The sequence below is a fragment of the Tenrec ecaudatus genome, chromosome 6, assembly GCF_050624435.1.
Source record: "Tenrec ecaudatus isolate mTenEca1 chromosome 6, mTenEca1.hap1, whole genome shotgun sequence".
In the NCBI taxonomy this organism is placed as follows: Eukaryota; Metazoa; Chordata; class Mammalia; order Afrosoricida; family Tenrecidae; genus Tenrec; species Tenrec ecaudatus.
The window spans coordinates 19563428-19590942 of record NC_134535.1 but is presented as its reverse complement, the minus strand read 5'-3'; the positions used below and the strand labels follow the sequence as shown (position 1 = coordinate 19590942).

The following is a 27515-nucleotide window of genomic DNA, read 5'->3' as shown; positions in this document are numbered from 1 at the left end:
TCCTTTTTTTTTTTTTTTTTGGACTATAATCTTTACAGAAAGCAGATCTCTAGTTTTTTCTCCTATGGGTCCTGTGGATGGCTCCGAACTGCCAACTTCTTAGTTGACAACAGAGCCCTTTACTGTGTGTGCCACCCGGCTCCGTTAGATGGTTGCTAGACATACATGGTGGTGTGTCAAGTCTTCCAGCTCATAGTGATCCTCTCTGTAGCAGTCATTGAATTCCCAGAAAAATCCTCCAGCAAATGACCTGGCATAGTTCAATTTCTTCTTCCCCCTCTTTTCCAAGCATATTGAAGCAGATACACACTGAAAATTTTTAGCTGTAGCTCTCTGTGAATTTTCACTCATACACACTTGTGTAAATTTTCATTTGAAGTATAACACTTTGAGTATCTGGTGGTTCTGATTCCGTAAGCAGCTCCCACGTTGAGTTTCAGAGCCCTGGTCGTTTGGTGGTCTGTTTGTTGGGTTGCTAACCACAGAGTCAGCTTTTCAAATCCATAGCCATTCCTTGAGAGAGAGAGATGAGACAGTAAAGAGTCACCATCTTGGAAACCCTCCGGAGCAGTTCTCCTCTGGCCTGGCAGGTCTCTGAGCTGGAACCCGTTCGCTGGCGGTGGGGCCGCTCAATTTCTCAGAGTGATTCCAGAGTGCAGGCAACATTGTGATTGGACTAAGGGTAGTCCCATGGCTCTCTTCTCTTCACAGGGAAACTGGTCTCTGAAGAGATTCAAAATGGACCGTCAGGGGGTGACTCAAGTGCTGTCTCGGTTGTCGTACATATCTGCACTGGGCATGATGACAAGGATCTCGTCCCAGTTTGAGAAAACAAGGAAAGTGAGTGGGCCGCGATCCCTCCAGCCATCGCAGTGGGGCATGCTCTGCCCTTCGGATACTCCTGAGGGAGAGGTAAGGCACCCGAATGGCTTTGTGCTGTGTCAGAGGCCATACTACTGGGGGCTGGAGGCATTGGTGTGTGCTCACCCCACCCCAGTCATGGTCTTTTGTGCGTTCCCCATTTCTCAGGCAGAGAAGGATCAGTGCAGCCTGTTAAGACTACTTCAGGACTGCCCTCAAGCCCATTCCTCCTGAAGCACTTGAAGGCAGTAGCTTAACCTAACTGGAAACACGACCCACCTTGTCTCTTACTTGTTTAGTTCATCCCAGGACTGAAACCCTGCAGGTGGGGGAGGTGAGGTTGGACAGGCATCTCAGAGACCCATCGCCATTGATAGTCGCAAGGAATTTCCTTGAGCAGCATCTGCGTTTCCCTTGATATCTTTAGAGGAGGCCTCAGACAACGGCACGGAGTTCAAGAGCAAAATTGGATTCAGGCGCATGTTTGTAGGAACCATAGCCAGAATGTCCTGCCACCCAGTCATAGCAACCATGGGACAAAGTAGAGCCATCCCTGTGGGTTTCTGAGACTGTACATCTTTCAGGGGAAGGGCTGTGGTAGAAATCTGTGGTGTGGTCATTGCTGGGCTGTTGTGCTGGGCATCTCTGGCTGGAGCCTTAGTGCCATCTTAGGGTGTCCTCCTCTGGGCAGCGCTTCTGGGAGCCTCTCAGGCTCTGCAGCTCCTAGGTGTTTCTGCTGCCACCAGCACAGTGGTGACCAAACCCTTTTCAGATACTTTGTCTTACTAATGCCACTCCCTTTTGTCTGTCAGGCTTGTGGTCTGGTTAAAAACTTGGCCTTGATGACACACATCACAACTGACATGGAAGATGGGCCCATTGTTAAATTAGCCAGCAACCTGGGAGTAGAAGATGTGAATTTATTGTGCGGGGAAGAGCTTTCTTATCCAAACGTCTTCCTCGTCTTCCTCAATGGTGAGTGTATTATGGGGACACCCTGGGAGCAGGTGGTGCATCAGCCAGCTCCTTAGTGTGTCCTGAAGACTGCTCTCCGTGAGCCCCTCGAGTCCTCTCCAGACTGTGCAGCCAGGGCCGGAAGAACAGTGTCAGCGGCAGCAGCCCGGTGGAGTGGCTAGAGCAGTGGGTCTCAGCCTTCCTAATGCTGCACTCCTTTAACATAGTTCCTCCAGAGAACGACACTAGACCTTCAGGTGGGGGAAAGGAACCAACCTCCCATATCCAGATGGAAGCAAACCAAGAAGGAGAAAGAGAAAGGGGCAGTCGGCTTAGACTCCATATGGGCACAGCAAGCCCAGAGGATGAGGTCCCGCCATGGAGCTGCTAAGGCACAGAGAGGACGGTGGGACTGACAACAGCTCAAGACATGGTGTCCCCTAACTGGAGCACACGGAGACGGGGGACAATGTGGGAATACACGGCGGGGAGACAGTGTGGGAATGGAGCATAACAGATCAGTAATTGGAGTAAAGCCGAGCCAGAGTCCCTGAGGAGCCCCAAGAATGGAGTTCGGTAGAGGAGGGGCAGCCCTCGGATCTCCCTCAGGACCAGGGGGGAGGGTCTCATGAGGGCCAGCAAACAGACCTGGATCTATGTAGGGGTTCGGGGTTGTTTTTTTTTTTTTTGCTTTTTCTCTTGTCTTTTTATATTTCTTTTTCTTTCTCCAACCATGTTTTCTTATTGTTCGGACTAGGATATTGATGATTTGCCTAATTATATGGGTTGGACATGAAAGGAAACTTGGGGAGAAGGCAATGGGGCCAGTGGCCCCAGAAGGTAGAGGGGGAAGAAGGAGGTGGGGAGAAGAGTGGGGTGAGCAGGCGGTGTCATGGACAGGGGAACAACTAGGGAAGCGGAACCCGCATCTAGGAGAGGGTGGAGAGCCTGTGAGCATTGGAGCAACACCACGCTAGTGGAGAGGGAGCACCAAGAGGTGGAAGAAGGGGGAAGTGATGGCGGGGCAGGAGGCAAAAGGAAACAGAGACAAGCTCTGGGAAGTAAAGGCATGGATAGGGAGATCAATAGAGGTCTGCGCTTATGTAAATACATTAGTTCATAACAATAGTGGTACTGGCCTTTGTACATATACTTCTAAGGCTATAGAGTCTAGTGTATCTAGTATAGTGTAGACAGACCTTGGGCCTCGGCTCATTCCTTCCCTCAGTACAAGAACACGTTGTTCTAACAAATTGGCATTCTGTGATGCTCACCCCACCCCTACCCCTACTCGATTGCGGAAGACAAAATGGGTGCAGATGTGAAGACAGACGATGGTGCCCAGCTATTACAAGATATAGTGTCTTGGGTCTTAAAGGCTTGAAGTTAAACAAGCAACCATCCAACAGTGAAGCAACAAGCCCATATGAAAGAAGCACACCTGCTGGTTCTATCATGATGTGTCATCGAGACTGGGCAATGAGCATCAGAAAATTCACAACAAACAATAAACAAACAAACAAAAATGCATTGGTGAGAATGGGGGGTGGGGTGGAGTGGAGACCCAAAGCCCATCCATGGACAATGGAACATCCCCCCACAGAAGGGTCGCAAGGAGGGGATGAGTCAATCAGGGTGCAGTAGGACACTCATGGGTCATGCAATACACCTCTGATCCCTTGAGGCTCCTCACCCCACTATCATGACCCCAGTGCCGCTTCCCAATCTAGACTAGACGGGAGCATGTACATAGGTATAGGCAAGAGATAAAACTCACAACACATGAAACCCAGGAATGGGAATAGAGATACAAAAAGGGTAGGGGGGAGTGGGAGAGAGGTGGGTGGGGAGGGAGGTTGGGACACAATCCATGGCACATAACCACACACCCCCATCCAGGGAGAAGAGCAACAGAAACCAGAGAGGAAGGGCTACAGCGGTCTGTGTGAGATTTGAAAATAGTTAACAGTCTACAATCTATCAAGGGGCCACAAAAGTTATAGAGGAGTGGGGGAGGAGGTGGAAAAAAAGAGCTGATCCCAAGGGCTCAATGGAAAGTAAATGTCTAGAAAAGAACGATGGACTCTACGCACGAATCTGTCGGATACAAATGATGTATGGATTGTAACAACAGTTTTAAGAGCCCCCAATGAAATGATTACCAAAAAATTAAAATACAGTTCCTCATGTTGTGACGACCCCACCCCCAACCATAAAATTATTTTCGTTGCTACTTCATCACGGTCATTTTGCTACTGTTATGAATTAGGTGACCCCTATGAAAGGGTGATTCGTCCCCTCCTCCCCAGGGGGTCACAACCCACAGGTTGAGAACCACTGCGATAGCGTCGGGGGGGAAAGCAAGGCCATCTGGACCCTGCCTTTGTGCTCCTGGCCCTGAGCTGACAGAAAACGAAAACGAGGCTCACCTGTCCGTGTTCCTAGCCAGCGTGTGATTGGGTGGGCCCCTTCACCACTCACTGTCTTGTGCTGTTTTGCAGTGGGGCGGTAGGCGCTCACAATGTATTTTCAAAGGACTACTCACTACTGCTTATACTTTTGATTGGGTAAATATTTTAAACCCGATTAGTTTTATTTCTTATTATTGTTTCACTTGTGTGTGCCTAGGCAACATCCTGGGTGTCATTCGAGACCACAAGAAGCTGGTAAATACATTCCGACTAATGCGGAGAGCCGGTTATATCAATGAATTTGTGTCCATCTCGACCAACCTTACAGATCGGTGTGTGTACATCTCCTCAGATGGAGGGAGGCTCTGCAGGTACATGTTGTGAAGAGTTTTTAAAGAATCTCTTTGGAATTATTTCTATCTTGTGGCTGTTTGAGACTCTTTCATGATGATGAAAAGAAATTTAGTTCAGTTAGCAAATACTTTATGACTGTGCTTACTAGGGAAGGAGCCCTGGTGGCCTAATGGGTTGTGTATTGAACAGCTAACTACAAGGTCAGCAGTTTGAAACCATCAGCTGCTACAGCGAGAAATAGGAGACTTTATGCTTCCATAATTATTTATAGCCTTAGAAATCCATCCCGGGCAGTTCTACCCTGACCACAGGGTCGTTGTGAGGAGGCATTGACTTGATGACCATGAATTTGGTTTTGACTGGGTACCGCGGATTCAGAGTTGCATGGGAGACAGTCTTGGCTCTCAGAGGGCACAGAGGTAGAAGTAATGACTAATGACGGTCAGCCATGCAATTAATAAATGATCACGACTATTTAGTATCTTTATAGGAGCAGTACAGGTAAAGCATTAGCTACATACACTTCAACTCTGAGATTAGAATGACTGCTTTCATCTCACGTGAAAACGAGGGTCCAATGAGCAAATGTACTAGATCGTGGTAGGACCTGTTTCTTCTTTGGAAGTCCTTTGAATGTATCTGACTCCAACAATCATGATTTTATGAACTGACCATTAAAGGATGAGCAGGATTACTCTGCATAGATGAAGTGGAAAAGGAAAATGAGGAACAGCAAGAATAGAAACTTGGAGGCATGAAGAAGTAAATGAACATTAGACCCCAGATAAAAGTAGGATCCCTTTATTCTTTCAGCAAACATTTATGCAGTAAATCAAAATTCACAAAACATCCGGACTTACAGTGCGTAGATGCTGTTTAGGAGCTGGGGGTCACAATGATGGAGAGAACAGTATCTGGCCTTTGAGAATCTCCCGAGGCACCCACTGCGGGCAGCCCCGTGTACCCCAAACCCCTTACATTGTAGGTGTGTCTCGGTGTGGTAGCTCTCAGGCGAGGAGCAAGACAGTGGGCCTGCAGTGGAGACAGTAAGGACGGGGAGAGAGTTCTTGCTTGGAGCTCAATGTGAGATGGGCTTGCCATTGCCTGTGTTTCCCCTTCTGATAACCAGGCCTCGTCAGCCAGGTGTCCCTCCTCTTCAGCGAAGAGTCAGGCGTATATTTGACCCATGTGAGGCCAGTCCAATTCTCTGCCCAGAGAATCTGCATCCCAAAAAAGATGGCTCACAGCTGGGAAATGGCTGGAACTGCTTCCTCCTGACTGTGCTGCTGAGTGAGGCTTGACTGAACGTCTCTGGCGGCTCCTCGGGGCTGCCCTTTCTTTTCTTTCTGAGTCTGAGCACTTCACCTTCTGCTTTGAGTCTGCGAACTCTCCCATTCTTAACCTTCTGCACATTCCAGTTTTTGCTAAAATTAGCCAGCCTCCTTTGCCACGAAAGGACTTTTAACTGATGTGAAATCTGCATTCAAATCCTAACTCTGCACTGGTGTGTTGTATTTCCCTGCATACATGAGGGTAGTTGTGGAAGAAAATCCATGATCTCTTCATTGCAGTTTCACATGGACTTCTTGAAGCCCTCTTGCATTACCGTGTACACTCAAGTATAAGCCAACGTGAATATCAGCCAAGGCACCTAATTATACTACAAAAACTGCGTTAAAAATGTGCTGAAAACTTGGCTTATACTCACATATATATGATATTTAGATCTCTGAGCCTTGGAGTCCTTGCTGGTAAAGTGAAAAAATGATAACATTTAACTGGAGTTGTTCTGAACAGTGGCATAAGATGTGTTAGGTGCCTGACCACTAGTTGCTTCGTTATAGCTATTAACAACACGGTCCTATTAAAGGAGGGAGACAAAAATGGATTTTAGCTTACTCTTAACTCTTTAGAGTATTGTTTGTTTGTTGTTTCATTGTTATTGTTCTGCGCCATCGAGTTCATTCCATCATAAGAGCAACCCAGTGTACCACACAATGCAACACTGCCCAGTCGGGCACCAGCCTCCCAGCGGGTTGTGTTGGAGCCCCCGTGTTAGTCCATCTTCCCGAGAGTCTTCCTCTGTTCTGCTGCCCCTCTGTTGTACCACGCAGGACGGCCTTTTCCAGATGACCTGTTTCACTATAGTCTGTGATGCGCTCTCCTGATGACCTGTTTCACTATAGTCTGCACAATATGACACGATGCAGTGATACTGTGGCCACGACAATGGACTCAGGCCTAGGAACAGTTGGAGGACAGCACAGGACCGACCGGGCAGTGTTTTGTTCTGTTGTCATAGGATCACTGTGCATCAGACCTCATTCAGTAGCACTTAATAGCACCACCACCATGGCAGATTGTAAAAGCAAAGGAAGGAATTATTTTTCGGCAATCCTTGTACACAAGCATCCATAGACACCGCCCCCCCCGCCCCCCAGGAAGAATGAGTGGAGCATGTTAGTGAAGGAAAGGACAGTCCAGCATGTCCTGGCCTTGTTCCTCCTGGCCCACTCATCACTGCCGAGCCGCCCAGCCTTGTCAAGGCTGTGGCCCTGGAGTGAGGTAGCAGTTTTGTCTGCTTCCCTATTAAGAAGCATACCGTCTTCTGCTTGGTGATTGTCAGCAGCTGACTCTGAAGACACCCCGCCCCCCAAAAGCCAGATACCATGTTAACACCATCATCACAGCCCCCAGGTTCTAGAGGGTATCTGCACTCTTAAGTTCTTGCAGGAGACGTTGATTTCCCCAAGAAGTTGGCCCACTACATCTCTCAGTAGCTTGTGCCCCTCTTTAGTAATTTTATAGCTCCCCTCTCAGCTGGGTAGAAGGCTCGTTAGTCCCCAATTATCAGGACTTCAGGGAAGATTGCACAAGTGTCTTGTGGTTATTGGTCCACTCTATCCAAGCTGCCTATCTAAAGAGAAACAGCCTTTGATGTTGTGGTACTGCCTGCCGGTTGGTGGTGAGGCCTCAGAGCGTCCGGTCACCGATGAGTTACCAGCCAGTCTGACGGAGTCCGGTACAGTGCCAAAGCAAGAGCATACGAGCCTCTCTTTCTGGTCACCGTGGTCTATGGCTGAGTGACCCATCAGGTCTAGTCCAGTGATGCCAATCCACCATCAGAGCGGCCTAACCCCCTGGCTCTTCTTCAGAGTGTCACTGCAAAGCAGTTGTCACATGATTAACCCCTGGCTGGTATACCTGATGTTCCCGGTGGGGAATCAGGAGATGCATTTGCTATGATGCAGCCACATTTGAAAAGATGTGATATTAAAGTTTTTGTTTCTTTGCACTTTTCTGAGCATCACCCCTGCCCATTTCCCCCTGACTTTTTGTTGTGAATATGAAGGTTTACAGAGCAGATCATAGTTGTATGCCTAACAAGTCAAGACATTTTTGTTTCAACTCACCGGTTAAAACCCTGATGAACCATGACTTATCCCACTTCCTCCTGTCTTTTTCTTATTTGTCTTGGGGAAATGTTGTCCCTTTGACTTTAAATGGTTAGTTATTCTAACAGGGAGGCTTCAGACTCGAAGAGTCACTAAGGGTCATGGTCTCGGGATGCCCACCAGTCTCCATTTGAACAGGGACCTGCTCTTGTTTATGAGTCTGACTTCTGTCCCGCTCTCTCCAGGACCTTCCAATGTTATCCTTTTCGGCACAGTTGGTAGTTGCAGCTGGGGCACCATCTAGTTCTTCTGGTCTACAGGTTCGGAGACTGATGTTTGTGAGGTCCTTTCAACCATTAGGCTAGTTGCTTCCATGTCGTTCAGTTGTCATCACTCTTCCTGGACAGGCCTGGGAGAGACTAAAAATCCCACCTTAGATGGCTTCTCATGAGCTTTTAAGATCCATGTCACTTCTGAGCATCATTTTTTTTAAATCATTTTATTGGGGGTTTATATAACTCATCACAATCCATACATGCATCCATTGTGTCAAGCACATTTGTTGTCATCATTCTCAAAATATTTGCTTTCCGCTTGAGCCCTTGGTATCAATCAGCTCATTTCCCCCCTCCCTTCCCGCTCCCCCCTCCCTCATGAACCCTTGATAATTTATAAATTATTATTATTTTATCATATCTTACACTGTCCTACTTCACCCACTTTTCTGTTGTCCGTCCCCCAGGAAGGAGGTTATATGTAGATCCTTGTAATCGGTTCCCCCTTTTCACTCCACCCTCCCGGTATTGCCACTCTCAGCACTGGTCCGGAAGGGATCATCTGTCCCGGATTCCCTGTGTTTCCAGTTCCTATCTGTACCAGTGTACAGCCTCTGGTCTAGCCAGATTTGGAAGGTAGAATTGGATCATGATCGTGGGGGTGGGGGCGGGGAGGAAGCATTTAGGAAGTAGAGAAAAGTTGTATATTTCATCGTTCCTGCTCTGCACCCTTACTGGCTCGTCTCCTCGCGACCCTTCTGTCTGAGCATCAATTTTGTGTTGCCTTTTCATATAAACCAAGTTGTTTTATTTTATGATGCTTGAGAACAGTACTCTGTATGTGTAGATGTGCACGTGTGTACATCTGTATCTTCCCTAGATGTGTGGAGAACAGGCCACACATGGTACCTTTCAACAGCTAGGAATGACTGATTGTATTTCTGTCTTCATCGTTTCGTCTCACTGTAGTCAACGTACTTGCTGAATTCACTCCTGTATTTAACCTCTGTGGTTTCCCTCTCCATCTAGACCCTACATAATTGTTAAGAAACAGAAGCCTGCGGTAACAAACAAGCACCTGGAGGAACTGGCTCAGGGGTATAGGTAAGTAAGTGTGCCAGCCCAAACCGGAGCTCTGTCACACGCAGACACATGCTTCCATCAGCTCTCGGGTCACTGGAGCTGCGCTATTAAGAAAATTGCATTTTCCTTTTGAGTCTCTTAATTCCTCCTCACCCAATCAGCCTGTGGAAACGTTCTCTCCTGTATTAACCAGTGTGGGCACTGTGAAGTATTGATCAATGGAGATCCAAGGATTAAGTGTTTCCAGAAAGAGGAGGACTTAACCGCCTTCTGGAAGTGGCCGGGGCCGGCTTCTCAGCACACGGAGCTTCTGGTCGTAGACAGTGACTGTGCGTAGACGGTGGAAGTTGTTAGAAGGGGGAACCCCACTGGCGAGAACCACAGGCATTTTACTTATTTTGCTAAGCAATCGTGACCTCACTCCGGTCCAGGGATGGCATGCTCAGGAGATCTCTTCAGGGATCCACACGCAATGATAAAAAAGGGCTTTGAGCCTAGCAAACAGAACAGAACAAAACTTTTTCTTAAGCCAGCATCTTTTGCTACTACATGCATATAAAATACCGTAGTCAAATACCTTTTCATATTGTTTGTGTGACCAATATTTCCCCAGGAATTTTGAAGACTTCTTACATGAGAGCCTGGTTGAATACTTAGATGTAAATGAAGAAAATGACTGTAACATCGCCCTCTATGAACATACAATTAATAAGTAAGTAACACCTTTAGTAACTTTCCAGAATTAAAATTTTTTCTGATCGTAGAAGGAGGTGCTGAGTGATACAAATGGTTAAGCTTGACCACAAACCAAGACTGGCAGCTTTTAACCGACCCAGAGAGCCAAGGAAGAAAGACCCTCAGTGATCTGCCTTGAGAGCCCCCAGAGCCCAGTACTACACTGCAACACACACGGTCCCTACGAGTCTGAATCGGCTTCACAGTGACGTCTGATTGGGTTTCTGATTACCATCATCTTCAGTTCAACCACATACTTTCTTAGTGGGAATGATTAGAAGTCTTCTCTTATATCATGAATCATCACTCATCATTCTGCCAATGCAAGAGTATCACAAAAGCGCTGGTAAATTGTCTTCAGGCTTAATTATCCCTTACTTTTATGTTAGAAAGGGGTCTCTGGAGAAACAAAACCAGGACACTATTGATTTTATATATATTTATATAGATAGCTATATAGCATAAGAAATAAACAATTAATCTATAAAGTAGTACCAGTGGCTCAGTGCAACTCCCTTCCATGAGACAGCTAGTACACTGGCAGGCCTTCAAGTCTTGAGGGCCGCCAGACAGTCCTCTGTAGAGCAGTTCAGGGTATCCAGGCACAGGCAGCAAACAGCAAGGCAGGTCACCAACAGTCAGCCAGATGACAGGGTCCAACCGTCCCCAGCTCAAGAGATGTACACACCAGTAGCGTGGCAAAACAGGTCTTGACAGAACCTCAAACTACAGCGACACAGTCCATGGGTTAGGTGTCCCACAGGTAGTGTAGCTTGTAAATTGAGGCAGAGATCAAGCTAAGGCAGTGGCACACTGGTCAGATCATCAAAGAGCAAGAGACAAGAAAGGTGAGGCTCGCTGAGCCATTTATCTCTTCACCCTTCAATTAATCCCGCATGTGTTCATTGGCCAGGTTGGCACAATAAACCTACCTATCACAACATTTAAGTATATATTTTTTAAAGGAATTAGCTGATCTTAATATGCTATTACTATCAAAATTCAGCTAATGAATTGGCTATATAAAGGTTTGTTTATCTCTTCTAACGAGGATTTTTGTCAGAAGCTGTCTGAATTCTAAATGCGAATTCAAGAATTCTTCACACAGGGCAGTGTAAAGATAGCCCCAAGCCTGCATGCCATATAAACACAAGAAGGCATATATTCTCAAAGTGGGTTTTTAGAGCATTATTTTTTAAATATCTGTGTTCCCTTGGAGGGCTGCTATATAAACCTGGTGTTTGCCACGTGTAACTGATGTACTGCTGCTCGCCTGAAATTTTTGCAGTTCTGTTGTCAGATGGGGAGTTTAGTGCTTTACCTCATACCTATCTAGATGCCTTCCAGCAAGTATAAGTACTCTGCTACTTTAATTGGGGCCCTTAATGGAAACAAACCCTCACTGCCATCGAGTCCATTCCTACAGGACAGGACCCTATCGGAAACACCCCGGTGCATTTCTGTAACTCTTTGTGGGAGTAGAAAGCCTCCACTTTCTCCCACAGTGCAGTTGGTGATTTCAAACTGCTGACCTTGTGGTTAGCAGCCCAAAGTGTAATCACTACATCACTGAGACTTGGGCCATTGCATGGTGCAAATTGTTAACATGCTCAGCTACTAGCTGAGATTGGCAGTTCAAACACACACAGAGCCCTCTCAGAAAAGGGACCAGACAGCTCTGGAAGGTCACAGCCCTGCGGACCCTAGGAGCAGTTCTAACTCCATACACCGGGTTGGCCTGAGCCAGGATGGACTGTAATTCAGTCAAAGTAATGCTTTCAGTCAGAATTCTGTCTTTAAAGGGGTGAATCTTGTAAAAGTACTGTTTTTATGTCGTTCATTTGGAGAGAACTCTTTGTTAGTAAAGTAGTAATGCAGTAAATGCCACTTCCATCCTTCTTTGTACTCATGCCACAAACCTTGATTTCCGCTGTAAGAACTCTCCTCCTCTCCTCTGCACCAGACAGATGATCTCTGAGCATGTCAGGGGAAGCTGCCCCGAGTGCCTACACTCTGAGCCTTCCTGCCGACTCCACAGACCACTTCCTGCCATTGCACCATTGGTTCCTGCAGGAAGCCCTGACAGCTCCTGCCCGTATCCCAGAGAGGTCATGTCACTTCTCTTCTCAAAACCCCCAGCGGCTTCCCATCGCCCTCAGCTGTCCTTACGGAGGCCTCCAGGTTCCTATGCAAGCTGCCCACCCCCTTGATCATTGCATCAGGAACGCACTGTCGCCGGGCTGGCCTTGCTTACTGACTCAGGTACACCAGGCTCACTCTGCCTCCCCTCCCAAGGCCCTGACTCTGCCTTCTGCGTGGAGTCCCCTTCTCTCACATGCTGCCTACCTTGCTCCTTCTTCTCCTCTGGGACTTCTCCCAGATGCCACCTTCTCAGTAAAAGTTGTCCTTACCACTCCGTGGTGACCCTGGCCCTTCCCAGCTTTGTGGTGAGTGCCTTACACCAAAATCTGTATTTCCTCGATTAGCCAATGCCATGTTTATCTCCTTTGACTGCAAGTTTTGTGAAGGCAAAGGCTTTTTTTTCCTTTTCCTTTTATATTTTATAGCTCAGAATAAAACAAGGTTTGTTTCAAACATAGTGTTTTGCTTAAATACTAAGTTGGCATTACTTATATAAACAAGTCTTTTTTCAGATCCAAAAATTGGGGTAAACTGAAAAATGGACATAAGTATGCAGGATGTTTGTTGTATGTAATTAATTCAGACTTGTGAGATCAACAAAGTATACAGAGTAGAAAGAAGACCTTCTTACCTGCCCCAGACCACCAAGTTCCACCCGCCAGAAATATGCAGTGTTCATATTTTAGAAGTATATCATCTTGTAGATATTTTTCTGAGTGATTACAAATACACATACATGAGCCCACACAGTATATAAAACAATGGTAACATAATTTGAGTCACTTGATTTTTAAACCTAATATATTCTGGACATTTGGGTAAATGTTTAGACTGCTGACTACAGGGTTGGTGGTTCAAACCCATTAGCAGCTCTGAGGGAAAAAGAATGAGGTGTCCGTGCCCATAAATATTTAGAGTTCTCAGCCTGCCTCATGCCACAGCCCTTTCATGCAGTGCCTCGTGGTGCTGACCCCCAACCATATAGTTATTTTCATTGCTACTTCAGCACTGTCATTTTGCTACTGTGATGAATCAGGCGACCCCTATGAAAGGGTCATTCGACCCCCAGGTTGAGAACCGCTGGTTTAGAACCTACAAAATCCTATTAGGGGGGGCTATGGGTCAGAATCAATTCAATGGTTTTATGTGTGCATGCATAATGTATCATATGTGATATTTCACATAGGTTTCTTATTTTTAGTTACTGCTTATTATTTAATCGCCTGCCTATACATAACTTGTGTGTGTCTGGTTGTGTGTAGTTAATTTGTTTCCTGTTGGTAAATACTTAGATTGTTGCCTTTCTTTTTTCCTCGCTCACTATTACAAGCGATACATTTCTAAATTACAATTAGAGAAGAATTTAAGGCTGGATTAATACATGCTGAATAGGAAGTCTCCTAATTCTGTTCAGGGTAGAATCTTACTTTGATGATGACTTGAAGGAAGTAGTGTGTCTTTTTTATAAAATTTATGCTTAGACTTGCGCTAATTTTTGAGCAACGTATAAGCTGTTGTCGTAGAAAAAGAGAGACTTGAACTTTTCCCCCGTCTTCATCTTTTCAGCTTACCCTAATTTTTGTATCTGAAAAACAGAGACTTGTTTGTACAGGGAATGACAACTTGGTCAATTTTTAAGCAAAACACTGTGGTTGAAACAAGCCTTGTTTGATTTTGAGCTATAAAATGTAGCTTTAAAACAAACCATACCTAGGGTTCATTCCTATCCCACTGACAAAGGCCTAGAGGGTCTAAGAGAGTTGGGGTTCTGCTTAATCATAAGTTCAGAGCTGTATTCTTCACATTTAAGAGCCATGGGACATGCATCCCCTCTCAGCCAGCTGTGGACACAGTCCACTAACTGTGTATTGGGGGTGTTGGGGGCAGGAAGAGACAGGTCCCTGGATAAATGGGAGACCCCTCCATCAGTACATTGCAGCAATGCTGAGTTTCCATTATTGGCTGGGATTGCGCCTCTTAGAAAACATGGCTCTGAACAAGTCCACTTGAGGAGCAGCGGGTCACTGGGCACTACAGACTTGGACTGGGAGATCTGCTGCTTTTAGGGACAGTCTGTCTGCTCTTTGCTGTCGAGACACATGAGCCAACATCCATTATGGAGGCAACCAAGACTCTGACACCTCGTAGGCAAAGTCTCACTTTTGGTCTAATGTCTTTAGCAGAGTGATCCTATACAAAAACATATATAACGCAATCCACCCAAGTGTTACATTTTCTCAGATATATTTTTTAAAAGAAACTGGCAGTTAATTTTAATATTTTTATATACCCTAATCCAGGGGTCCTCTAACTTTTTAAACAGGGGGCCATTTCACTGTCCCTCAGACCCGTTGGAGGGCCAGACTATAGTTTAAAAAAAAACCAACTATGAACAAATTCCTATACACACTGCACATATCTTATTTTGAAGTTAAAAACAAAACGGGGCAAAAACACCCGGCAGCCTGGATGAATCCCCTCAGCGGGCCGTAGTTCAAGGACCCCTGCCCGTCCATCCAGACCGGTCATTTCAGGGTGTGATCCATAGAGCAGAGATGATGAGGTCATGTCCTTTTCCCTGAGTCCTCAACATCTGATGTGCGTGCTACATTCATTCCACGTCTCAATGTGAAGGTTCATATTTGGCCCATCTTCGGTGCTCTCATATTTACAGCGGAATAAACAAACCCACAATGCAGGTGTGTGCCATCGAGGGGCTCCCGAGTACTGGCGACCCCGTGCGGCAGAGCAGGCTGCCCGCGGGTCTTCCAGGCCGGCGTAGGTGCAGCGGCATGGCAGCAGCGCTAAAGCCTTCGGCTACAGAGCCGCGGGGTGGCCTAGGGTCGAGAAGTGCTCCACCATCCTGCCACCAGGGCGCTTCAAACGGAATTGTAAACAATTGAATTATTTTAATCGTGAAGAAAAATCAAAAACTCGGTTCCTTGGCTCACAGTGATCTTATGGTAACTCTTCTTGTAGATTAGAATAGAACCATTTTTTTTTTCAGTGTAAGTTGGACTAGCAGGCTATATAGCTATTGTTGGTATGCTCTGACTTCTGTGTTCAATATAGTAACTGCTTTTTAAGTTAGTTACCTTTTTGAAATGTTTATGTAGTTATTTTATACTGCCTTTTCCTATGTTACTGTTATTAATAAGAATATTTCCTTAAGACTTGTTATATGTGTTTTACTAGCATCAAACTGTGCCTTATAAATCCCTTGAAGATGCTTCAAGAGACATTTCCTTTGCTTTTTTAATGCCTGAGATTCCTGACTTATTTCGCTTGATAGAGACACCACCCATTTGGAGATTGAACCCTTTACTCTTCTTGGCGTGTGCGCTGGCCTGATCCCGTACCCTCACCATAACCAGTCCCCAAGGAACACCTATCAGTGTGCCATGGGAAAGCAAGCAATGGGTAAGCTGTCTGGTTCTAAATACCTGGGGAAAGACTTGCGTCCATGTCTTCTTTCACCATCTCTGCATATTGGGTGATATCAGGTGATGGTAGCTCAGAGGGCTGCCCGGGGGCCTACCTCTGTAATGCTGACAGGGGCTCCTTTTACCTGCCTAGCTTAAACAAGCATCGAGAAAGCCTGTCCGAGCTTGGGTTTCTTGACCAAGCAAGCAGATCTGTACAACTGCCACAGAAGCATGAAGGGCAAAGACGAAGAGAGAAGCCCTAGGCAATGGAAGCTGTTTAATCAGGAGAGAGGGGAGGAATTCCAGGCTGGGGAGGGATCAGAGACTGATATGTAGTCTCACTAGAATGTATTTGTGGTTTTCTGGAAGAGCGTCATTGAGCCCATTTTATCCTTGCATTTGCTGCTGTATCATCTTCAACTCCGGGCACACTGATTTCTTGGTTCATTATCCTTCCTCTCATCCATCAATCGTTCTCCTGTCTACCCATCTATCTAGAGAAAGGTCATATTGCTGGAGTCGAAAAGCATACAGGAAAGACAGCTCTGTTAGACTTACTGGACCTGCTGTCTTCCTTTTCAGAATCTTTATGGCCCCTTGCCAATAAAAATTTTAGTACTATTGCCTATAATCCAGGATAAAGTGTAAGTGTCTGCTTTTGCAACCCCCCTGGATCATTCCAGAGGCAACCCCCCTACCCCTACCACCAATAGAGCAATATCAGCACTTTGGAAAGCGAGGGTCTAGTGGGAGAAACGAAATGAACAGATTATGAGATGGTGTGTGATGAATTCTGTAGTAACAGTGAGGAACTAAGGAAATCAGAGGAGGGTCAACACTTAAGGGGCAGAAAGTGGGTTTTTCTGCAGAAAAATAACTGAGTTGAATCGTGAAGACAATGAGTGTCTCTTAAGGTCGGGAAGTGGAAGCAAGCATTGCATGGCGAGTCCTGGCAAAATGGGCGTACAAAATGGGTGTAGTAGAGCTTTGGGTGGAACCTTAGTAAGGAGTTTGGGTTTTATCTTGAAGGTGGTACAAGGCAGGAAACAGCATCCTTATTAAACTTACTTTATGAACAATGTTTTAATTCCTTAACTCCCAGTAAGTATAATAAATTTCACTTTCATATGCATCAGTGATAACCCTCTGTGATATAGGATAATTGTATATGGCCTTTCTCTCCAAGATCTTTGAATTCATACCAAATGATGGGGTGGGATTATGCAAATAAAGTGCTTGTTGCTCACCCAGAGGATGGAACAGCGTAATAATAATACTAACAATGTGTGTGGGACCCTGGGGCATGGGGTGGTGGTGTAGCTATATAAATAAGGTTATGGAACCCTAACAGAGGGATTGGTCAGTTTTGCCTTTTGTCTAAACTTGAAATGAGAACTCCTAGGATCAGGGTCTCTGTGCTGAGGAACTCCTAAACTTAGGATGGAGAGAATGAGCTGCCACACCAGAGAGGACACAGGACTGTGAGAATTGATGGCAACAGAACAAGGAGACAACACACTGTGGGATCCCTGCCCTGGAGTGAGGCAGTTACAGCAGATGTACTGCTGACCCACAGAGAGAGACCAAGCTGAGTTCTTTCACGCCGAGGCAGAGTGACATGTCCTTTGCTCTTATTGGCGGAGCTACCGAGCTTTGTGCCATTTGCCCAACCAAGGCAGAGGCAAGACCTAGGGTCAGAGAGGCCTGGTGGCCTGCTTATGGACACAGTTTCATAGAAACAGTCCCGATTGAAGAACTGTATCCTCAGTCATTCCTGATCTTGAATTGTAATCTTATTTTCCTAACAACTCCTTTAATTGTGAGTACTGTTTGTGAGTTCTTTGTGGCCACTGCAACAAATTGTTGAACCGAGCAGAAAAGTAAGGAGTGCCGTCAGTGTCAGAATTGGGGGAAAAGGTTAGGGAGAGGAGGTGTGTCGGACTTCTGCCTCATGGTGTTCGTCGTCTGAACAGATGGTTTTTCTGGGTTTGTTTTTTGATGATTGTGATTCTCCTCCTTCTGTAGTTAGACGTCAGACATGCCATTCTAGCACACCATTCTCGGCTTCATTGTGACTTTTACCTCTGATATAAAGCAATACAAGGGAGCTTCATAAAGAAATGTTAAAAGTTGAGGAATAGATTTTTGCATTGCTTCTAAAAGTCCTGGTGGTGCTGTCGGGTAAGTGTTGGGTTACTAACTGCAAGGTTGGTAGTTCAAATCCACCAGCCACTCATCAGGAGAAAGATGAGGGTCTGCTTCCATAAAGAGTTACAACCTCCAGGAACCCTGTTTAGGGTCGTTGAGGGCGTGAGTTGGTGACTATGGGTTTGTTACGGGCAGAAACTAGGATGCGATGAACCTGTCCCAATAGTCAGCTGCAGCTGGCCTCCGCGCTCAACAATTACACCATCGTGTTATGGTGGTGTGGTGCTTACTCTTTGGATTGCAGTCAACACCAGCAGCTTCTCAGGAGAAGGATTTGGCTTCCATCTCCTATAAACATTTGCCGTCTCAGAAACCTGCAGGGGGTCGCTAAGTCAGCATTGATTGACTCCATGACCATGAGATGTTTTTTTTTCTTCCCTTACATATGAAAAACTAGACAGTGAATAAGGACAACATAGAAATTGATGCGTTTGAATTATGGGGTAGATGAAGCATATTAAATATACTGTGGACTGTGGGAAAAACAAGCAAATCTGTGTCGGAAGTGCGTCCAGAAGGCTCTTTAGAAGGGAGGATGACAAGACTGTGTACTCATACTCTGGACATGTTACCAGGGAAGACGTCGTGCTTGGTACAAAAGAGGAAGAACCTCCACAAGATGAATTAGGCCAGTGGCTGCAGCAGTGCTCACACACAAGCGACTAATGTGCAGGCGGTGCGGGGCCAGGTGCCGTCCGTTCTGTTGTGTACAGGGTCCCTGTGAGTTGGACTGACTCGGCGTCAGCTAACTACATCATGCGCTAAGGAAAAAGACCCAAGACCCAACATGTTAGAGACGAAAGAGTTCGGCGTGTATTCAGCCTAAAGAAGGACAAAGCTAGACAGACGTAGCCATTCACATGTGGGAGCCCATCGCATGTGCCTGGTGCAGGGGCCATGGAATCCATTGCATGATCGTCCTGGTGTGTATTATGTACTCTAAAGAACGAAGAAAACCATCCCAAGACCGTCATAGCCGGCAGGCCAGTTCATCACTGTTGTAGGCGGGGCTCCCCAAGCTGAGAAAGGAAATGAGAGGGATCTGTCTGTGACGGCAGGTTTCAAAAGGCCATGGGCTTGGTTTGGGGCTTTTAATAACCTGGCTGTATGTTGAGATTAACTCTGATCATACCCATAGTCACATGGCAGTTAAAAGACCAGATACCTCAACTTTTAACTTAGGAGATAGGAGTTTGATGGACTATTTTCTGGAAATCATCTTGTTCTTTGGGTAAGCGCTTTCTACAAGCTAGTTAATCTACTTTGAATCAAATTCTTTTTCAGGGCAGCCGTCCCTCCTCCCTGGGCTTGTCTGGACTTGTCTGTGGGTAGCCTCTTTGTTGGTTTGATGGTCAGCAAGCAATGAAGACGCAGCATAATTCAGATATGTCAAAACTCAGGGAGTTGGGGCTCCAACGGTAGACTGCAGCCTTCTCCAGGCAAGACTTCTGACTCACAAACACCAGCAGCGTCTCTTCCTTTTAGGTAGAGGGCATTCATTTCCTATCACCCCTGGGCTAGCCATGAAGCAGTAACAGGCATGCTGCCCTGCACCAGTTACCCCAGTGATGCCGTGTGGACCGCCCAGAGTCACATTCCCTGGGGGACAATCTCAACAGTAGCCCCTGGACTTAGCCTTTCCCACTCAGCCTCAGTGCCCATCCGGCCGACTGGTTTCCCACTTGCACTTCTGACTTGCTCACAAGTTGAAATATACAGTCCTGAACCCTGTGTGTCCTGAAAGGGCTCTCACTTCTACTGGGTCCACCAAAGCATTTTGTTTCATGATGTGAGCCCCACAGAAACGATACGCCTTTTGTGGAGAAACCTTTAGCAGAGGGAACAGAGGACTCATCGCCGATGCCACGCTTGAGGGCTTTGGAAGATGGTGCAGAAAGCACAGCTCCTCACCTTGGTCAGCTCATCTCTCCCTCTCTTCCGCCCTTCCTTTCTCTCTCCCGACTCCCCCAACCCCCCCACCCTTTTTTTTAAAGAAGCGACTTGAAGGGGGGAAATGTTTTTTTAAATTTTTTATAACCCGTCTGCACAAACAACAACAAGTCCACCCTTTATTTTGTGGCATTCGCATCCGAAGGTTTGGTTAGTTACCACACACAGTTAAGCAGGATCAGTGCGTACAGAAAGCCAATTCAGTGTCTGTAGAGTTCTTTTGTAGTTTTATGTGTGAAGGTTTTTTTCCTTTTTTTGTTCGAGTGTCATTTGCAATTCATTGTCTGTGTTTTCTGAGGCTGGTGTGTTCAGCTGCTCTGACCCCGGGGCCAGCATTTAGCTCCTTGGATACAATCCTCTGACGTTTACTGCTGACACTGACCGGGAAGACAGAAAACACTGAATCTCTTAAGTAATTTTTTTTAAAAAAAGGCTTTGTTACTGTTTGTTATTATAAAACACCTGACTGGAAAGAAAAGCCGTGAGATGAAAGTACATTTAAAGTGGGCACATCCCCAGGCCACCTTCTTCTCTGGGCCCTGGGTGAGCTACAGAAGTAGCCAGGGAGGTCTAACCGGCCGAGAGAGCCCCCAGCTGAGCCCTGGTCTGGGGAACCTGTCGTGCGGGACTTCCGGCCACTTTAGTCCCACGCAGTGTCCAGGCTCCATCTGGTCTTCAATTGCAGCCGTTGTTGCTGAAGGCTGGACCCATCTCAGACACTCGATGTCCATTTCCTAACTGTTCACCCTGTGGGCGGTGGAAGCCAGTGGCCCAGGATGGATCCAGTAAATGCCACAGCCAATGTGGAAAATGGGCTTCCCCCATTCACTGCCAGTCCTCCCACCCGAAGCCCCCCCAACACCGTTTCTGTCTCTGCAGAAAGAGGCACGAACCACACAGACGGACAGCCTTACCTGGTGGGAAAGAGAGAGCTGACTTTGACCCAGCATTAGAATGCCAGGAGAGGCTGTTTCTCGAACCTGTCAGTTATGAATAAAGTTCGGGTTTCCACCTAGCGTCCTCACATGCGGACTGGAAAGCACCCCTCTTCCATGGCCAGTGCCAGGAGCCAGGTGGGCATCTGGGAACGATGAGGTCCCGGGTCAGTCAGCTGGCCAAGTCCGGGCTGTGTTGGAGCCGCATTGTGTGTGCGCTCGTTGTCTCCCGATGCCAAGTTCACATGAGTCACGCTTTCATATCCTGCCGGTTTTATTAGTTGGCAGTCCCCTGTTGGAACACTTTCTCCTGTTTAAAAGGGTCTTTCAGCCACTATCAGCTCACTTAATGAATATGCATCACCCAGCTCCCCCTCCGCCTCCGACTTGTCACCGCTCCCTGCTTCAGCTCCAAATTGCTGGGACTTTTCTACCTCGAGGTTTAAGGCTGCTGCTGTGTTGGTTTCTAACCGCTTCTCTGAGCAGACCGTTTCTTCTCGTGTGCTCGCCGCTCTGTAATACGGTCGGGTATACTGAAAACAGGCTGCGGGGGCGGGGGGTGATATTAAAAAGCATAAAGATTCTCGTAACATTTCCTTTCTTTCTGTCGCCCCCTTCCGCTGCTTTCTGTCTGGATTTCCCCTCCCCCCATTTATGCTTTATCCGTTGGAGAGTATAAAATGAAGGGATAACCTAGGGCAAACCCTGGTCATCCTCTTTGAAAAGTCTGCTATTGGTTTAGCATGTTGGTTTTTTTAAAAGGTCATTATTATTTTCTAAATGAGTTTTTGTAGTGTCTCAAGATTAGGATGTTGATAGTGAATATTTATAGGGGTAAAATTAAGCTCTACTTCCGTATTTAGGGTTGGAGGTATTGAGTGATATTGCAGGGTGGTGTCTATTTTTATTATGACTGCTAATATTAATATTGATTACAGTGAAAGCTGCAACTTGAGTACTCCAATGTTTTGCATGCTTTTTTTTCTTTTAGTAGTAACAATAATCCTGTGAAGTATGAACAACCCCCAGCGCACCCACTCCTCCTCCCCGCTTCTGAAAACTGAATCTAAATTCTGTTGCATACAAATGTTTCTGTTGCACGGAAAACACTCACTAAAACTCTTCTCAACTGAAGAGTCCTCACATCTGTCCTGTTCACTGTGGATTCTGATCAAGGCTACCTTCCTGCCCAGTCTGTAGATGATACTCCGTGAGGAAGAGAACTATGCCTGTATTACATTTTAAATTCTCTTCTTTGCACCGCTTAGTGATGCAGTGCACTCGCTGCCATGAAGTTGTTCCAGCCCGTGTGCTGGTGACCCTAGGAGACAGAGTGGAACTGCCCCTGTGGGTTTCTGCGCCTGCAACTCTTCACGGTTACGAAAGAGGAGTGGCTGGTGGTTTTGAACCGTGGACCTTTCTGTTAGCAGCTCAGTACACTACCAAGCCTCCTAGATATATAGTACAACAGGTACCTAATAAGTGTTTCACAAATGAATGAACCCCTGAGCACATTAAAGGTTAAGAAATCTAGTAGATTTTGAAGTGCATTTTTTGCAAAGAACAAAGTTGGAAGACTTCAAGAACCTGCTTTTAAGAGTAAGCTACGGTCCACGTGACCGTGAGATAGCAACCCAAGGAGAGACACAGATGTCAGGCAATAGGATCAAGCATCCAGAGAGACCCACACTTCTGTGGGCAGTGGTGTTTAATGAACTGCCAAACGAGAAGGAAAAGCCATTCCCACCAGTGAGATGTCTGTTTATAGACAAACTGAATGCCACCCCCACCTTACACTGCATACAAAATTAACTCCAGATGGGGTCTACACTTAAATGGAAGGGCTAAAACCATAAATTTATAGAAGACGTTAGCAAAAACTTATTCTACCTTTAGTTAAACCAAGGTTTCTTACATAGGGGGTGCGTGCACACACACACACACACACACACACACCAGAACCTCTATTAATGAATTCGATTTCCACAAAATAAAATTAAAAATTTAACTTTCCTCTTTGAGAAACACTTCTAAGACTATGAAAATGCAAGCTATGTAATGGGAGAAAATGCTTGGCACATGTATCTGAGGAAGTATTTTAAGAATACATTATAATAATACAACCATTTAAAAGATGGGCACAATCAAATCAGCCACTTTACCCAGAAAGTAGTAGAAATGGCCAGTAAAGACACAAAAGTAGGTTGACTATTATTTGTCCACCAAAAAAATCAAACCTGCCATGCAGTGAATCTAATTCAAGGCAACTCTCTAGAACAGGAGAGAAATGCCTCTTGGGTTTTAGTTTTTTGTTTTGCTTTTTTTAATTGGCATATAATTCACATCATACAATTCAATAGTTCAATCTTATTAAAAAGAGTTTTGATTCCCCTTTGGGTTTTTGAGGCTATAAATCTGTACAGGATCAGAAAGCCTCATCTTTCGCCCATTTACGCCACTGGTGGAATTGAACTGTTGACTTTGGGGTTAGCAGTCCAACATGTAACTTACTACATCATCAGGGCTCCTGATTAATCATCAGATAAGTGGAAATTAAAATGCAGCCATTCAATGGGGATCTACTACATCGTCACTAGGATGAGTGACCAGAGTAACTAAATACTCTTAGAATGCTGGTAGGAATATAACATGTTATAATGATGTTGGAACTGTCTTCGTGTCTTCAAACATTAGCCATGCACTTACCAGGCTAGGCAGTCCTGCTGCTACGTAATTTATCCAAGAGAAATAAATGCATGCTAAGACTTGAGTCTGAACGTTTGTAGCTGTTTTATTCATAGTAGTCCCAAACTGTAAACATCAACTGGCGACTGGGCGAGCAACATGAGCATCCATACAGTAGGAGAATGCTCATCAAGAAGAAGGGGTGTGAGTTACTGTTATGTGTAACCACAGGATGACTATCAGATCACTGTGCTACGTGTAAAGAAACAAGACAAAAATATGTATTAGATGTTCATGATTCTACTTATATAAAATGCTAGGAAATGCAAAGTCATCTATCATGATGAAAACAGCAGTGGTTGTCTGGGACCAGGAACAGGGGGGAGAGATCTCTTGGGGGTGAGAGAAAGGCAGCGGTCCCGAGTGTGGCTGTGGTTTCGCATGGTGCACATCATTCCGAATTCATCAGTGTGCACACTGTAAATGGGTAACGCTTATTATATTGAATAATGCGGATGGCATTAAGAAATTGGTCAAGGGAAAGGGAGAAGAAAGGCATCGTTCAATGCATAAAACTTTATTTTATTTTTCTCAATCTGTTCACATCCCTATTTACCTGTTTATCAATTACCCCTGGAAAGAAAAGCCTACGCCTTCTCCAGTCTACCTCGCTGGGGACGGATTTACTTAAGCAACTTGTGACTTCTTAAGAAAGTTAGTCTCAAGAAAAATGTGACTTTGCAAGGAAGATTATGTCCTGGATAGCGAGGGAAGAAAGCCATTCCAGGTAGCAAAGCGGGCAGTGGAAGGGTATTGCAGCTTGTAGATAATGCCATCGTACTGGCGATCGTGTATGTGTAATGCCCTTGTTTAGAAACCAAGGATGGCGACCAGGAATTCTAGTTGCATAAGGAGCTCGGTGGCTCACGGGTTAAGCATTCAACTTGGAAACCCCAAAGGGCAGTTCTCCTCTATCCTGCAGCAAGACCAGGAGTCGGGACCCACCAGACGGCACCCGACAACAGTTTGAGTACACGCTTCCCACAGGCTAGCCTTCAAACTTCCTGTTGGTCTGACACTGACTCAGATAAGCTGGGCCGCCGGCACCGTAGCTAAGCAGCCACTCTGTGTATGCTCAACGCTAACATGCATTTAAAAGTGTGGCGCTCTGATGGCATTTTGAAGTTTTAAGAGCAAGAAGCCATCATTCATAAATCATGTCTTAACTGGCACACCCATGGTCAGCGCTTCTAATAATGTACACACACACACACACACACACCCCTACTCTCACGAGTTCTTGCATCAGCCTTTACAGGGAAATTTCTGATGGGATCATAAGCACGAAAGATTTGCTAAGTCATTTGCTCTTCGTCCATTCATTCCGTGGCCAGCCATAATGCCCGGGAACTGTCCGGGTCAACTAACACAATTTAGAGCAGGACCGGGCGCTCTCCCCATGGTTCCCAGCTGCAGCTACTTTTTGCTTCCTGCTGCATAGCAATGCTTGTCTCGGTGCAGAAGACATGTTTGGCAGCCTGGTGGGACATTGCATGAACCCTTGTCTCGAGCTGGGTAAATTGGAGCTGAAATCGCAACATAAATTTTCAATGATTTCATGGACAAGAACAAACTTCAATGTTGGCAAACTTTTACCACTATCCCAGCAGCAGTGATTTCTTTGTAGAACCGTCAGTGATCTGCTGCCAGGTAGCCTGCCCCGTTTATTAGTTGGCACTAAAGTAACATAAATTAATTGGCCATGTGCAGTGCATAGTGAACAGCATAGAGTTAACATTTATCATTCAAAATTTGATAGAATTCTGTACATCGCTGGCCATTTATTGAGCACCTACGGGGCATCCAACTATGTACAAGGTATGTGTCTCTTTGGTAGACTCTGTATTTGATTATTTCTTTTTAATTGTAAGCGGCAGGAAGTACTCTATCATTTTTGCTGTTTGGATGGTAGGTTACTTGAAATCACCATCGAGGCAATGAGTTTATGAGGAAAAAGAAAGAAATACTGAGTTACAGTTTCAACTCTAAGTCAGAATGGCATTAAATGCCACAGCTGCACTGGGCAGCCTTCGGCATGGCACAGGCATGCCTCGCTTTATCCCACTTCCCTGTGCCGCTCTCGCAGACAGCAGTGAAGGGAAGGTTGAAGCAACCCTGCTCCGCTGCCATTTTCCCAAGAGCCGCGGCCCAGTTTTTGTCTCTTGGTCACATTTAGTCATCCTCACAACATTTCAAGTGTTTCCATCATGCTAGTACACATTTAATAGACTGCAGCCTGCTGAGTTAAGTATGTACTGGGAAAACCTACACATTTGTGACATGCTGTATGTGAGCTCGCCTTATTGTCATGATCAGCAACGGAACCCGCATTATCTCCAAGGTCTGCATCGTATTCTCCAGAAAAAATGCTTGGAAAGCTACTGGCCACTCTGAGGGAATTGCTTTTGAAATACTGGACCTGGTTATTTTCCCAATTTAAACTGGTGAAGTTAATGTGTTTATCTGTTCCGGTTGCTACCAAGTGATTGATCACGCACACTAGAATGTTGCTTTCCCTTTTCTCCAATGCCAACGAAGGTACCATTGGATACAACCAGCGGAACAGGATCGATACCCTCATGTATCTGTTAGCCTACCCTCAGAAACCCATGGTGAAGACCAAAACCATTGAGCTGATAGAGTTTGAGAAGCTGCCAGCGGGACAGAATGCCACGGTTGCGGTGATGAGTTACAGCGGCTATGACATTGAAGACGCCCTTGTGCTAAACAAGGCCTCCTTGGACAGAGGTAAGTGATCGCAGGTAAAGGAGCCTCAGTCGTGCTACTGGGTAAGCCGGGGGACTGCTACCCACAAGGCCTGTGGCTGAAACCCACCAGACGCTCGCTCATACAGATGTGCAGCCTGGGGAACCCGATACAGAGCCCCAGGGAGTATGACTGAAGCGACTCGATGGCGGGGGCAGGGGTACCACTCAGGGTGCCTTTTAAGAATTAAGATATATGGATGATTAATGGGAAACATCGCTTGGTATCAAAACACTGGTGCTAGCTTGAAGCGATTGGAATTTTATAACATACACACAAGAAAGGGTTTTTTTTTTATAATTCGCCTTTTACGAAAATGTGTATTATATATTTCAGAAAGGAGAGGTTTTCTTTCTTTTTTTTTTCTCCTGCCCCCTTTGTTTATTTACTGCTGACTTAAAACACTTCCTCAAAGGGGTGGGATGGGGGTGGGAGGAGCAGGATGTGAGAATTTTTTTCTGGGAAGACTTAACTAAATGAAGGTTTTTAAAATGTATCTAATGATGTGTTTCCACACAAACTTGTTTGAGAAGGCAGTTGCAATACTTAGATATAAATAGCTATTTTTTATTGAAGATCTCAACCTCATAAACTGTCTACCGTTCTGTTTTCCTCCTCGCAGACATTGAGAGTTCAATTCAAAAGAATACATTACGCAAACTTGCCTCCGGCTTTTCCCTCCTTTCCCTCAGCGTGTTGGCAGTTTGACCGCACGAGTCACCACGTCCCCTCCTGGCTTGTTGGCCATCACCTGAGCTGGTCTGCCTTCTCTGCTCATCCTTTCTGGCCCTCCGCGTTCGCCCTGGCAGACCGCACGGCCGCCCCTGGCCTCTCTGTAGTTGCTAGGCAGCCGTAATAGTCCCCTAGACATGTGTCTTTGGCGTTAATGTCGGCTGCACTTAATTTATGCCTCTTTTTTCCCTCCAAACGACAACAGCCATGCTTTAAAGCTAGATGTTCTCCTTTCTGATTAACTGGTAACGTTTATGTGGAACCCTGAAGACTGTGATGTCTGTCAGAAACTCCGCGCCACAATTTAATGATCTGGGTTTACTGTCCCCGGGCTTTTAAGCTACCACCTGTAAATAAAACATCCATTTACACGCAGAAGAAAACACTTCTGGGTTTTTCATGCCGTTCGGATGCGCACTGCACTCTGGCACGGTGCAGTTAATGACCATTGTACACAGCCTCGAGATAGAGCAGCGCTTCCCCACCAGCTGGCCCTCTGTGCCAGGTGTGTGGCTGCCAGGCACAGTTTGGTAGGAGCCAGGAC

The 27515-nt window shown here is 45.9% G+C and overlaps 1 protein-coding gene across 1 annotated transcript in view; it reads left to right on the top strand.

Moving 5' to 3' along the window:
* Window positions 1–27515, top strand: part of POLR3B (RNA polymerase III subunit B) — a 131351-nt gene that overhangs the window by 64912 nt on the left and 38924 nt on the right. Inside the window, exons 14-20 of the mRNA XM_075551041.1 lie at window positions 712–912; window positions 1674–1836; window positions 4444–4597; window positions 9280–9354; window positions 9947–10045; window positions 15503–15630; window positions 26012–26221. Coding sequence (XP_075407156.1) covers window positions 712–912; window positions 1674–1836; window positions 4444–4597; window positions 9280–9354; window positions 9947–10045; window positions 15503–15630; window positions 26012–26221 — 1030 coding nt within the window. The remainder of the gene's footprint in view (window positions 1–711; window positions 913–1673; window positions 1837–4443; window positions 4598–9279; window positions 9355–9946; window positions 10046–15502; window positions 15631–26011; window positions 26222–27515) is intronic.